At 41.2% G+C, this 15095-nt stretch overlaps 1 protein-coding gene across 1 annotated transcript in view; it reads right to left on the minus strand.

Moving 5' to 3' along the window:
* LOC137537707 (mucin-5AC-like) overlaps positions 1-15095 on the minus strand; it is a 535576-nt gene that overhangs the window by 218903 nt on the left and 301578 nt on the right. The window contains exon 25 of the mRNA XM_068259643.1: positions 6650-6806. Within this exon, the coding sequence (XP_068115744.1) occupies positions 6650-6806 (157 nt within the window). The remainder of the gene's footprint in view (positions 1-6649; positions 6807-15095) is intronic.

The raw sequence follows: 15095 nt of genomic DNA on the forward strand, positions 1-15095 counted from the left end.
TGCATGTTTACACATGTGAAATTACTTTTGTATGAAGGTAGAGTAGTAGTAGTAGCAGCAGTAGATAGTCTGGAAACAGGTTTTAATTGTATATTATGGAAACAGGTTTTAAGGGAAACTACCTTTGAGGGCCCTTTTCCACCAGCGCGTTTGCGCTGGCTGAATCGCAAAAACGCAAACCGCTAGCGATTTTACAATCGCTACGGTTTGCTTTTTAACATAGGAATCGCGGTAGGTCATTTCCACTACCGCGATTCGTTTTTGTCGGGAACGCGAACGCGCGGCGGAGCGATATTTGCTGCGATTTTGCTATGCAGTGCATAGCATAGCAAAATCGCGGCCGCGAACGTCGGGGAATCACCGCTAATTGCGATTCAGCAATCGCTAGCGTTCAGCGTGAACGCTAGCGATTGGTAGTGGAAAAGGGCCCTGAAGCTGCAGACCACATCTTCATGCACTCTGTATTTTCAATAAAGGTGCCCGCTTACAGAGCAAGTGTTGATGTGACTACACTTTTAATGGGATGGGACCATGATTAGCCACTCTTGTTTTATGACTCCTCCCAGAGAGCCCACAGCCGGATTGTGACTCGTGAAATGCATTGCAACTTTAGAGCTTTTAATAAAAAGTTACTTTATACTGTGAGTAACATCCCATTGTCCGGTCTTTCTTTCTATGAGGGAGGCAAGTCCGCCGACTTCCCCTTTTAAACAGTTTTTAATAGATTTTACTCTACTTGGCACCTCTGTGTTACTGCTTTACAAATTCTGAGAGGAACTGACGGTGAAGTAATTATGTATTTGATTGTTCGTAAGTATGCATGTGTTTATTTTAAATAATTTTACTCAGTTCATGTTCCCTTTAAGGTTTTGCTCAAGAATATTCCCGTGTTTAGCACCATCCATCTTTCCCTTGACTCTGACTAGTTTCTGAGTCCCTGCTGCTGAAAAACATCCCCACAGTATGATGCAGCCACCACCATGTTTTACTGTGGCGATGGTGTTCTTGGGGTAATGGGATGAGTTGGGTTTGCGCCAGACAAAGCATTTTTTCTTGGTGGCTAAAAAATGTAATCTTAGTCTCATCTGACCATAGAACTTTCATACATACGTTTGTGGAGTCACCCACATCTCTTGACAAACTTAAAATATGCCCTCTTATTTTTTATACTAAGTAATGGCTTTTTTCCTCGCCACTATTCCATAAGTCCCGCCCATGGAGTGTATGGCTTATTGTGGTCCTATAGACAGATACTCCAGTCCAGAATCTTTTTACCTTAATTCTGGGCTCACAGCGGGTTTTGCATTACATTATTTGCGACAGCAAAAACACAATGAATCAGGAAAGTGGCACCATGTGTTAGCCGCGCGTTGCGCCGTGATGCATACAGTCATTAAAAGGCATGCTGTTAACCACTTAAGTCTACCTGGATGGATATATCCATGCTGATAGACTGTGCTGCTACCACCGCATCAGACGCACGATTGTGCGCACTCCCGCCGCCTTCCGATAGTTCCCATTCATCGATCTAGGTCCCCGCCAGAAAAACAGATGGTCTCTTATCAGAGGCCACAGTCTTTCTGCACAAAAAAAAAAAATCCCGTCCTTCTAATGTTTCCAGAAAGCCAGAACTTTCGCTCCCAGGACTTTTTGACTGTGGCCATCTTATGACCAAATAGTAACAAGATGGCCATCCACATGCAACAAACAGATAATATTACATTTAAAATTAACTGTTTACCTCCCATACAAAAAAATTAACCAAATAAAATTATTTATAAAAAAAAAATTGAAATTAAAAAAAACAACAACAAATAGTTACCTATGGGTCTGAACTTTATGAATATGCATGTCAAGAGAGTATATTACTATAATTTTTTTAAATTATAAGCTTGTAAATAGTGATGGACGCAAATTGAAACAATGCGTGTTTATTTCCAAATAAAATTTTGGCCCCATGAATTGTGATAGGGACATAACTTAAACGGTGTAATAACTGGGACAAATGGGCAAAAAAAACCCCATGGTTTTAATTACGGTAGCATTTATTCATTTCAGACTATAATGGCCAAAAACTGAGAAATAATGATTTTTTTCCATTTCTTTCTTAAGCTTCCTGTTAAAATGGATTTACAATAAAACGATTATTATGTATAAATGGAGAGGGGGAAAGAAAGCCCTCATGACAAGCACCACTTGAAAAATTACAAAAAATATTTTATTTCACAATTTAGATAAAGATATTAGGAAACATTATGAGGTTCAACATGAATTAAAATCAATTAAAATACACGGCAAAGGACTGTTCCCTGAACAAACCAATCATCAATGCATATAATAATGTATACATCCAACATCTGAGCAATAAATCAAATGACACCTGATAGCAATTTAATATTAACTTGCCAGTATGATGGGCATCTGTCATAGAGCCCACCAATACTTAAACCCGGGTTCAGTAATAAAGTGAAATAAGGGGGGTATACCCCAAAGTGCAAATATACTAGTGCAAACAATATATATTGAATAAATACAGTGAAAATGACATTCCAAACAATAAACCTGTAAGAGCTGGAGCAGCCTATATAACTAGGTGCAAACAAAGAGGAATAAGAAGTAGCTGTGCAAAAGGAGAATATACTTATCCCCAGGTAAGTAGTAGTTGAGTCAGATGCTGGAGGCAGGGAAGAGTCGGGGTACCGACTCTTCCCTGCCTCCAGCATCTGACTCAACTACTACTTACCTGGGGATAAGTATATTCTCCTTTTGCACAGCTACTTCTTATTCCTCTTTGTTTGCACCTAGTTATATAGGCTGCTCCAGCTCTTACAGGTTTATTGTTTGGAATGTCATTTTCACTGTATTTATTCAATATATATTGTTTGCACTAGTATATTTGCACTTTGGGGTATACCCCCCTTATTTCACTTTATTACTGAACCCGGGTTCAAGTATTGGTGGGCTCTATGACAGATGCCCATCATACTGGCAAGTTAATATTAAATTGCTATCAGGTGTCATTTGATTTATTGCTCAGATGTTGGATGTATACATTATTATATGCATTGATGATTGGTTTGTTCAGGGAACAGTCCTTTGCCGTGTATTTTAATTGATTTTAATTCATGTTGAACCTCATAATGTTTCCTAATATCTTTATCTAAATTGTGAAATAAAATATTTTTTGTAATTTTTCAAGTGGTGCTTGTCATGAGGGCTTTCTTTCCCCCTCTCCATTTATACATGTATATTTTTTGAGCTCTAGCACGCTTGGTTCTATTATTTGCTGGTGTTGCGGATATTTTGTCTATAAAACGATTCTTAGCAAAATGTATCACCCAAAGAAAGCCTAAATGGTGGCGGAAAAAACAAGATATAGATCACTTTAGTGTGATAATTAGTGATAAAGTTATTGGCAAATGAATGGGAGATGAAAGTTGCTCGGATGCATAAGGTGAAACAACACTGTAGGCTGAAGTGGTTAAGGCATGCGCTTTGCGGTAATGCACTGCACACAGTGCGTTACGATGCTGCACACCACCATACTGCAATACACCCGTTGCACTGTGAATGTCGTGTAGGTGGTGCATTGCAGTGAGGCAAGCCATGTTGTTATGCTGCACTGCAATGCACCACTGTGAGTGTAGCCTAAGGCCACATACACACATCAGACCATAGTCTTTTGAAAATGAAAGATCACAGACCAATTTTAATCCCTTCCATGTAGTATGAGAGCCATACCTTCACAGTCTTTACTATGGAGCTGAACTCCCCATCAGAAAAAAAATCTTTGCAAGATGCTGCACACACAGATGCTGTACGGATACAAAAGATCAGTATCTGCAAAAGATCTGTTCCTGCCAAAGATCCGTTCCTGCAAATTGCATTCATAGTCTATGAGATCTGCAGATCATCATACACACCTTGTTTAATTGACATTCATCTGCAGATCAGACAATCATCTGCAGATCCAAAAATCCATCCTGGTGGATCTGAAGGTTTATATGAAAAGGGCGCCTGTAAAAAAGGGCGCCTGGTGGAGCCCATATATACCAATTTCGGCTACAAAAAAAGCACCTGGAGTAGCCTAAATAAACTTCGACTACAAAAAAGGCGCCTGGTGTAGCCCATATAAACTTCGGTTACAAAAAAGGCGCCTGGTGTAGCCCATATAAACTTCGGCTACAAAAAAGGCGTCTGGTGTAGCCCATATAAAAACTTCGGCTGCAAAAAAGGTGCCTGGTGTAGCCCATATAAACTTCGGCTACAAAAAAGGTGCCTGGTGCAGACCATATAAACTTCGGCTACAAAAAAGGTGCCTGGTGTAGCCCATATAAACTTCGGCTACAAAAAAGGTGCCTGGTGCAGACCATATAAACTTCGGCTACAAAAAAGGCGCCTGGTGTAGCCCATATAAACTTCGGCTACAAAAAAGGCGTCTGGTGTAGCCCATATAAAAACTTTGGCTGCAAAAAAGGTGCCTGGTGTAGCCCATATAAACTTCGGCTACAAAAAAGGCGTCTGGTGTAGCCCATATAAAAACTTTGGCTGCAAAAAAGGTGCCTGGTGCAGACCATATAAACTTCGGCTACAAAAAAGGTGCCTGGTGCAGACCATATAAACTTTGGCTACAAAAAGGCGCCTGGTGTAGCCCATATCAAAACTCGGGCGCCCTTTTCTACACCTTGTAACCCATATTTCCAGAAATAACATTGATGTCTATGGCGGCGCCCTTTTCATACAGGCAGCTCAGGCGCCCTTTTCAACCGATACCGGATCTGATCTGCAGATCAATGTCTGTTAAACAAGGTGTGTATGATGATCTGCAGATATCATAGACTATGAATGCATTTTGCAGGAACAGATCTTTTGCAGATACTGATCTTTTGAATGTCCACAGCATCTTTGTGTGCAGCATCTTGCAAAGATTTCTGTCTGATGAGGAGTTCAGCTCCATAGTATAGACTGTGTAGAAATGCTCTCATACTACATGGAAGGGGGAAAATTGGTCTGTGATCTTTCGTTTTCAAAAGACTATGGTCTGATGTGTGTATGAGCCTTAAAGTTGGCCAGATAGATTATCAATTTCTTAATTTATAGAACCAAGCAATTTCCAGACATTTTCAGAATTTAACACACGAGATGCATTGGTCAAATTCTAAATCTCAAATTGAAAAGAAATATATATATGTATATATATAAAAAAAAAAACAACAACTGTGTGTGGCCATCTTTAGGCAATTCTAATATAAATGTGATATCTTCCCTTGAATAAGAAATTATGCCAATTTTCACAGACATTGGCAGAAGTCAACAGTGAGAAGCTAACAGAGATCATAATTGCAAAACCTACTTTCCTGGAATTGGGGTCTAGATTGATTTAAAAGAAACCAATTCAAAATGGAATGATTTTTAAATAGGTTATTTTGAGAGGACTAGCAGCTAGCCATTGATGCTTTAAGTCACAGATCATACCTGCTACACACTTTGCTATACCACAGGAAGAGCAAATGGAAGGGGTTGCATATATTACACTGATACCAATTTTTTTTTTGGCAAAATGACAAAAGTTGCTTAAAGGAATTATCAGGCGAACCATAGGAAATCCGATTTACTTACCTGGGGCTTTCTCCAGCCCCTACAGCTGTCTGTCCCATGCTGACAGCTCCATTCACAGCCGCCAGCCAGAGGTCCCGGCACGGTGCAGAGGACGACCTCAAGGTCGTCCTTACTGCACCTGCGTGCAGCGCCACTGTCAATCAAGCCCACGTTGTCTGCAACATACTGCGCAGGCGCAGAACTACTACTACTAGAGTAAGGACAACCTCAAGGTTGTCCTCTGCAATGAGTGGCAGCTGTGAACGGAGCGGTCAGCGTGGGACAGACAGCTGAAAGGGGCTGGAGAAGGCCCCAGGTAAGTAAATCAGATTTCCTGTGGTTTGCCTGATGGTTCCTTTAAGGTAATGCCTTTAATGGTCAACTGTAGATAGTTTACTTGCAAAGTTACAAAACTTTGCATTGCTTTAACCCCCTTGCCGTTCCAATTATTGCGGCAAGGGGGCAGCGCGGCACTTTTTTAAAATTCTTTTTTATTTTAAATCATGTAGCTAGCCTAGCGCTAGCTACATGATAGCCGCTGAGCAGCGGCATCCCCCCAACCCACTCCGATCGCCTCTGGCGATCTGCGCAAGCAGGAAATCCCGTTCAGAACGGGATTTCCTGCTTGGCTTCCCTCATCGCCATGGCGACAATCGCGATGACGTCACCAACGTCATGGATGTCGGGACGTCCGAGGGAGTCCCGATCCACCCCTCAGTACTGCCTGGCACTGATTGGCCAGGCTGCGCAAGGGGTCAGGGGGGCGGCGCAGCGCGATGGGTAGCGGCGGCGATCGAGTTATGCACGCAGCTAGCAAAGTGCTAGCTGCGTGCAATAAAAAAAATTTGAATATTGGACCAGCGGGGCCTGAGCAATCCTCCTGCGCAGGTTACCCCGAGCTCAGCTCGGGATAACCGGCAAGGAGGTTAATCTACTTTTTGTTATTCTAAACAAAAAATATATGTTTTCATGACCAACACTAGACCTCGTCTTACTTGCATTGCATAAATATTGATCATTTGGGCCAACAGTTTCCTATGGCCCTACTCACGGCAGACAGTTGGTGTTCTCCATTCTATACACACACAGGCTTCACTACATGCTTGGGCATATGCTGCAACAGCTGTGCAGTAACAAGCACAATCTCCACCAGTGTCACAAGCACAAGTATCTCTAACACATGCATCATAATATCTTTCAGGGTCCACCTGTGAGAGAAAACACAAAAAGTGAAGCAACATAATTTAAAAATGGTCACATGCATAATGAAAACTTTTGTTTTATGTTAAGTTACAGTAGACTATCTCTGCATGAACCTATGAGGAAAAGTGAGCTCGATCCAATCAACTTTTTCTCCCAGGAGGTGATTTTTTTCATCTTATCTTATTTTGGACCCTAAATCAGGGGGGTCCTGAGCCAATCCATGCCTGCTAGTGAGAATGATTGCCGTTGCAGTAAGTACCAACAATCATTCTCTGTAACAGAATGAAAGTAGTACATTACTTCCTGCAGTGACGATCATGCATGTATGTGACCTAGGGGGAGGGAGGCAGCAGCATTGGTCAAAGTGATCATGTGATCCCTTGACCCCTTATGTCTGCACTGATTGGGCCAAGGGATCATCTGATCCTTTGGCCAATCACTGTCCTCCAGTCCATCAATGATTATTATTACTTCTAGTAATAGTGGTCATTGATTTAAAAAAAAAGTAGAAAAGATTGCAAAATAAAAAATATAAAAAAAATAAAGCGTTCACAAATGCCTTCCCCCTACCCCCCAGGCAGCAATGATTGTCAGAAGGGATCATGGGGTCCAGGAACCAATCAGTGTGCCTAAAGGTTCCTTGCTAAAATGTGTTTTTTTTGCAGCGACTTTTTTTGCAGCAACTTTTTTTTGGCAAATGATCATATTAATGATATTGTGTGACATTGTTTAACAAAAATTAGTGGAGCAATGTTTAGCACCATGCGCCAATTGGGACCATAATGATGGATCATCGAGTGACCATTTGCTCAGATCCCCATTGCCCACTATAATAATTTTCCCGCTATTGTTTAACTACCTTAAGACCGCGGTGGCAGCCCCAGGACCAATTGGCGTCAAGTCCTGGGATTGCAGTTTGTAGGAGATTGCGTGCAGGCTGCCGTCTATTAGCTTAGTACAGCGCTGCGATCTGCAGCAGCGCTGTACTGGGGACAGCCGTGTGACACGGCTGTCCCCCTGGGACATTAGAAAGCCTGTGACAGCCGATCGCCAGGATTGGCTGGCTGGGGGGAGGGAGGGGTTTACACAAAAAAATGAAGCATAAATAGTAAAAAAAAAAATTAAATAAAGAAACAAATGTTTATAAAAAAAAAAATAAACACAGGGGGGGGGGGGGATCAGACCCCACCAACAGAGAGCTCTGTTGGTGGGGGGGAAAATCACTAGTGTGCCGTGTTGTGCGGGCCTTAAAGCTGAAGTGGCCAATTAAACAAAAAAAATAGCCTGGTCTTTAGGGGGGTTTAGCACTGTGGTCCTGAAGTGGTTAAATGATCTGTCACGCCGTTGTTACCACAGTAGTGAAGATGGATTGGGTCATGATCTCTGGTCATCCACTATACCCCGATCTATCATATACTTGAATGATGCCTGTTACAGCCAGTAACAGTTCTCATTCATAAAAACAAGTAACAGTGTTAGGTAAAAAGTAAGGCTTAGTTGAAATGCAAATGCAATTTCGAGCAATACAAAATTGCCCATATTTCTGCACGGTCATTCATTTTTCAGCTGTGAATCACATGTGATGCATGTAAAAAAAACTGATTACCCCCTGAATGAAATCGCAACATCCATATGATTCCCATAGACTGATAGCAGGTGCCAGAAGTCTATGATGGACTACGTATGTGCATGAGCAAGCAAAGGATACAAGAAATTATCCACAGGAAAACAATAGGCACCCATGTAAAACACTGCTAATATTGGCTATAAAAGTAAATTTGCATGCCAAAATCACCCAATAAAATAGCAGCCGACGACACCACCAACTATAGACACTACTGCTCTAAATATAGCTGCTAAATTATAAAAATATCGGGGGCCATGACACCTGCTATTTATAGCTGCAGTTTCTATAATGGGTGGTCTTGGTGCCCGTTATTTTTTCGGCCCACTCTGGTGCCCAAATTTACTATTAGCAGTGTTTGACATGGGTGCCTAGGCAGCACCCATTAGCGTTAGGTAAAGATTGTGGAGGATTAGTGTTAACAGTCTGTGTAGGGTGGCTGGGGTAAGGTATACATAGAGGAAAGCTAGTGTTAAGCATAAACAGGGTGCATCTATAATCACACCATGAGGAAAAATTGGCACAAACATTATGGTAATGGGCATGAAATAATGGTAATACAATATCGGGAATTTTACTAATATTCTATTATCCACTATAGTAGAATATCGGTAATTTAACAGACATTCTGCTATCACCCACTGTACCCTAACTCTCAACTGAACTCTCTGCTAACTATGCCTTACCCTAACCACCACTCAATTACTGCTAACCCTAACCACCCACCACCTATGCCTAACATGAACAAGTCTCTATCTAAAAGAACTGCAAAAAAAAAAGCCAAAAGTGCACCTTGAAAATAATGGATTGCTGTGCATCCAATTTACTATTAAATTACCTATATATGACCTCATTTTAGTCATAATGGGCTTGATTCACAAAGCCGTGCTAACTGTTTAGCACGCGTGTGCTAAACAGTTATCACATGAAGTGCGATGCCGCAAATTGCGCGTGCAAAAGTCCGCGATCGCACGAAACGCAGCACTTTGTGTGCACAAAAGTCAGCGAACGGCACTTCACGTGATAACTGTTTAGCATACCCGTGCTAAAGAGTTAGCACGGCTTTGTGAATCAAGCCCAATGAGTTGTAGAATACATTTTAAGGTGTTTTATAGCTTGAACCCGTCACATATAAAATAGGTAGTGACAAACTTAATCCATAAAAAAAAGGTAATTTTAAAGTTATGATCAAACCTGGGAAAGTTTCGTCAAAATTACACAAATCGCTTGCTTACAAAACACCCACTTTTGAATAGGCCTGGTTGCTAGCTTTCCATAATGGTTACAATTATGGTTTTTTTTCTGCTGTCCAGACTCTTCTGGGGCTATGCCAGCAAAGTATGGTGCTAAAATACTTTGTGGAAAAAATTGGCCTGTCCAAAGCCACATGGATAATTTGTCATCTAGATGCCCAGATAGTTATCAGATGACATATATAGAGTATCCTTTTAACCGTGACAAGTTGTAGAATATATTTTAGGTTTTTTTTTTGGGGGGGGGGTTGAGACCTATGTCTTATAAAATTAGTTTTAGTGTCAAACTTAGCCAAAAGCAATAACTTTTTTATATACATATATTCAGTACCAAAATAATAGCTTGTAGAAATAAAACGAAGTAACACAATTGAAAACAGAATACATAAATTGTTACCTTAGGGACTCAGCTTTTTTTAATATGTATGCCATGAGTGTATATTACTGTTATTTTTGCAAATAAGTAGTAGCAGTAGGGTATTGTACCGTGTTAGCCATTAGTAAAAGCAAGAAGTTTTAAATCAGGATGATACCATTTATTGGCTAACTACAAATGAATAAGAATAAACAAGCTTTCGGCCTTGCAGCCTTCGTCAGGTTTACATTCTGTTTTACAGGTTTTACAGAATGTAAACCTGACGAAGGCTGCAAGGCCGAAAGCTTGTTTATTCTTATTCATTTGTAGTTAGCCAATAAATGGTATCATCTTGATTTAAAACTTCTTGCTTTTGCAAATAAGTGCTAGTAATTATTGTTAGGGTACAATGCGAAACAAAAAACACGACATAGAAAAAATACACATTTACTTCCAAATGATATATTATACCCATACATTGTACCAGGGACATAGTTTAACCATTTCAATGAAATCAAATAGTGTTGCGCCTATAGTGATAAGCTGCAGGTGCTGTAAAAGGGATCCCACTTCCTTAATAGTTTTCCAATGCAATGTACAAGTCACAGACTACGCTAGATACGTTTTTATCCTTTATTGGATGATGAATGAATTTATGGATGATGAATTAATTTAATCTGGGACAGTGCCCTTTAAATTAAAAGATAGATGTCATGAAAAGTGGTGAGGACATCAGACAATTGTATAACAAGTTGGAACCATTTCAAAACAATGAATTCTATAAGAATTTAGAAACTAATATACAAGGTAGATTAACCATAATGGAAGATGAGATTATTAAACGAAAAATAAGGAAGTTTGAGAGAGATGGTATATATGGGGAAGAAAACCAACTAGTAAAGAGACCAGACCCCAATGGAGATTTATTATTTGTTTTGCTAGATGGTAAGTCCTGGTGGGTTCACCCACTTACATTTTGTCTTTACTGCTGCCATCTGTAATTTTTAACCCAATACTGGGGTATGTTCTGCTGCCACTGTTTCGTTTGTTTTGCTGCCATTCACACTCTTTTACTACCTTTGATCTACAGTCACCTCTTTTGCTACTTGCTCTGTAACTTGCACGTCCCATGGCTATAATTGATAAACCCCTACCTTCCCCCCCCCCCCACTCCCTCCTCCTGATACACAACTTTCCCTTGGCCTCTCCCCCTCCCTTCCCCCTGTCCCCCAGGTTTCCCCCATCCCCCACCCCTGTGTGGTTCTCCTTCCTTCCCATTCCCCCCCCCCCCACCAACACAACCCACCAACAATTCTATAATACAAGATACTGTACCTTTACTGCCAATATGCCATATTATGTTGCACATGTTTGTCACTTATTGATCGAAGCTTTAAATGTAGGATGTATCATAGCAGAAACAATATACCCTCTGATCTCTGTCATTTGCAGCTGTAACTCCTTTTTCTATTGCCTGAGGAAGCGGGCACTGACCCGTGAAACGCGTTGCTTTGTTTTATCTGGAGTTCGTTAATAAATAGACTGAATGTACAGTCGTGTTGTGTCTGCTTGGAGGAGGTAAGTCCACCACTGCCTCCTCTAATTACCAAATTTTTGGCTTTTAAGCTCCTTTAAAACCCCTTTTATCCTTTTGGCGCCTCTGTTCTCTCCTATATGAGATTTATTATTTGGACTTGAGGATGTGTCCTCTATTGAAGACCTAACATTGGGTATTTTAGGTCAAAGTTCACCGGCTACAACAGATAGAAAACCAAACCCAACACTTAGAGAGTCAGAGATCTCCGACCACTCTCCTCTAGCTATTGAAGCCCCTACTGAGAATATTAACAGTTATCACATCAAGAAACCAGATAGGATAGACACTACAAGTCAGGAATCCACGCAAATCCTTCCAGTCCCCATATCCATACAGACGGCCATTAAACCGACATCAGACCCCATCCCCCTAATAGAGCCATCCCCCCAAGGTCCCCTAATAGAGCCATGTCCTTGTCCTCTATGGAGGGAATCATACCAAAAGAAATCCCATGAAGTAGTGCAAATATAGCACAATACAACTCCCCTCACACTACATCCAAGGAGATATCCATGAATCCCCCTGTGAGTCATCCAACTAGCCAAAGCAGCACAGATGTGCAGTTCAGGCATACTACACGACCAGGCACCAATACAATAGTCAAAGAACAAAGGGGTACAGAAGACGCTCAGTTACACACAAACATTCCCACATCCAACAGATATAGCGCCTTAGGAACTAACCCAAAATTTCATGTACATTTTTTAGACTACCGAACTGCATTAACCTTCGGAATGCCAAATTTTCAGAGGGAAACAAGAAGCATCACAAAACAGCAGCAACTGAAGAAAAACCCTCCCGACAAATTACACCAACAGCGAATGGAGCATTACATCAAAGAAAAAAAGCTAAATATAAGACAAGAGGGAGGAGGGGAAGGGGGCTATCCAAGAAACAGCAAAAGATAGAAAGACCACTAGATGTCACTAGATCGATAGGGGAGGGAGGGGTATTTAATCTTAGCCCCAGGTCACTCACTACAATAGAGCATGAAGTACTCGCAAAAGGTATCAAGTTTGCACCAGGAAACAAATTAAATACATTTGAGGCCTTTATTGGCATTAAGAAATTTATGAGGAAACTTTGTTTAAAGAAGCATTTCTTGAAGAAAAGTGATGAACGACTACTAGTAAATCATTCAATGGAAGATATCTATAAACATTCAGGATTGAAGTGTAAATCTAAATTCAACCCAGTTCAAGAGCTAGTAAGGCCATGAACTCATTTGAGACATTAGTATTGGAAGATATCAAAAAAATGAAAACCTAGTCTTTGTGGACAATTTATCTTCATTAGAAAGGCAGGCAATGAAGAGACTACAAAATGACACTACCATTGTGATCAGGCCAGCTGATAAGGGGGGGTGTAGTCTTACAGAGCAAAGAACAGTACCATCAAGAAGCGACACGACAATTACACAATGTGGACACCGACCAACCATTAATGATGGATCCTACATATCAATTTCTGAAAAGATTGAAAGCCCTATTGGAAGAAGCAAAACATGTAGGGATCATTAATGAAGATGAGTTTGCGTATCTATATGGGGATAACCCCAGGATCCCCGTGTATTACCATCTCCCCAAAATACACAAAAGATTATCTGATCCACCGGGGAGACCCATCATATCGGGGATTGGTTCCATGACTTCAAACCTATCTCAATATGTTGATATATACCTGCAGGAATTAGTTAAGAGCACCCCAAGTTATATTAAGGATACAGGACATTTTTTGAGGATGCTCAACCAGTACACATGGAAAGATGAGTATTGGCTCTGCACTATGGATGTGAACTCACTGTACACTGTGATCCCACACGAAAAGGGAATTGAAGCAGCCCAATTCTTCATGCAAGAATCCCAAAGTTTGGAGGAAGATCAGGTCCATTTTATATTGGAGTGCATACGCTTTATATTAAAGCATAACTATTTCATATATGAGGGTCAGTATTTCCTCCAGAGCACCGGGATGGCGATGGGGACCCGGTTCGCTCCCTCTTTTTCGCAAATCTATATATGTCACACTGGGAGCGGTTTCATCTATTTGGCCCCAGGGGCCCCGGGCCCTCCCTGGTGCTCTGGAGGAGATTTATAGATGACGCTTTTTTCATTTGGCAAGGGAGTAAATCCAGTTTAGACACCTTTATTGGCTGGATCAACGGCAACGCCAAAGATTACAATCTTAAGTTTACAGGGGACTGTAGTCAGCAGACGGTCAATTTTCTGGACCTGACAATTTATAGAGAAGAAGGCCAAATATTAACTAAAACTTATTTGAAGCCGGTGGACACTAATAGCTACATTAATGTGGATAGCTGCCACCATCTGAAATGGCTTATGAACATTCCAGGAGGCCAGTTCCTAAGGTTGAGGAGGAACTGCTCTAAGATTACTGACTTTGATGTAGAAGCAGAAGTATTGCAGGACAGATTTGAACAGAAAGGATACGCCGAGGCATTAATTTTAAAAGCCAAAGAAAGAGCAAAAAATACAGAAAGGAAGACACTCTTGCAGGATTACGGCAAGCGACCTGAGCACAGAGATCAACAACCCAATTTAATTATGCAGTATTCCTCACAGGCTTCAAAAGTTAGGAATATAGTGGGCAAATACTGGCATCTATTGAGGGAGGATCCCCTACTTACATCTATTCTGCCAGAGAATCCCACAATGATTTTTAGAAAGGGAGGCGTCCAGTCTCTCTCATCCTGCCGCCGGCCGGGGCAGGTGAGATAGAGCGGCTCCCCACCACAACACTTCATCTCCACTAAGCAGACCCAGGACGGGTGAGAAGTATCTAACAAGAATTGCATGCATTTCTGTTATCTGCTAATGGCGCTCCTCACAAGAGACGTCATACACTACACTCTGCAGTGAGCTTTATTATGAATTAATAACCTTTCAAATACGAAAACTACAGCTTGGCCAGAACAAGGCAGGAACCTATTGTGACATATCCATTGTGACATATGCACGGTGGGACATTGATACTCCTAAGAACCAGCACCTTATTTTTATACTCGATTAATCTACTTATTTGATGACAAACTTTCCCTAATTGCTCACCTGAAAAAATATCAAACGATGATTAACAAAAAGAAGTCCTTATTCCTGTCTCACGAAATTGCAAATGCAGCCAACAGACCTGCCCAACTCTTCCGCACGGTTGACAGTCTCTGCAATCCATCTTGCAGGAAATCCAGCATCAGACCTTCACAGGAACTGTGCGAGAAATTTGCCCACTTCTTCTCAGACAAAGTCTCCTCCATACGATTTGCCATTCAATTCACAGCCCCAGAAACCCATGCAGAGCCATATAACAGGTGCAAAAAAAGCCTACCACCATGGTCTGATTTTAAGGTAATCACTGAAAAAGACATCTTGGATATCCTCTCAAACCTTCGCCAGACTACCTGCGATCTGGACCCTGGCCCCACTAAGTTCATGTTGAAATGCCCTGAAC

Source organism: Hyperolius riggenbachi, chromosome 11 (assembly GCF_040937935.1).
Source record: "Hyperolius riggenbachi isolate aHypRig1 chromosome 11, aHypRig1.pri, whole genome shotgun sequence".
NCBI lineage: Eukaryota > Metazoa > Chordata > Amphibia > Anura > Hyperoliidae > Hyperolius > Hyperolius riggenbachi.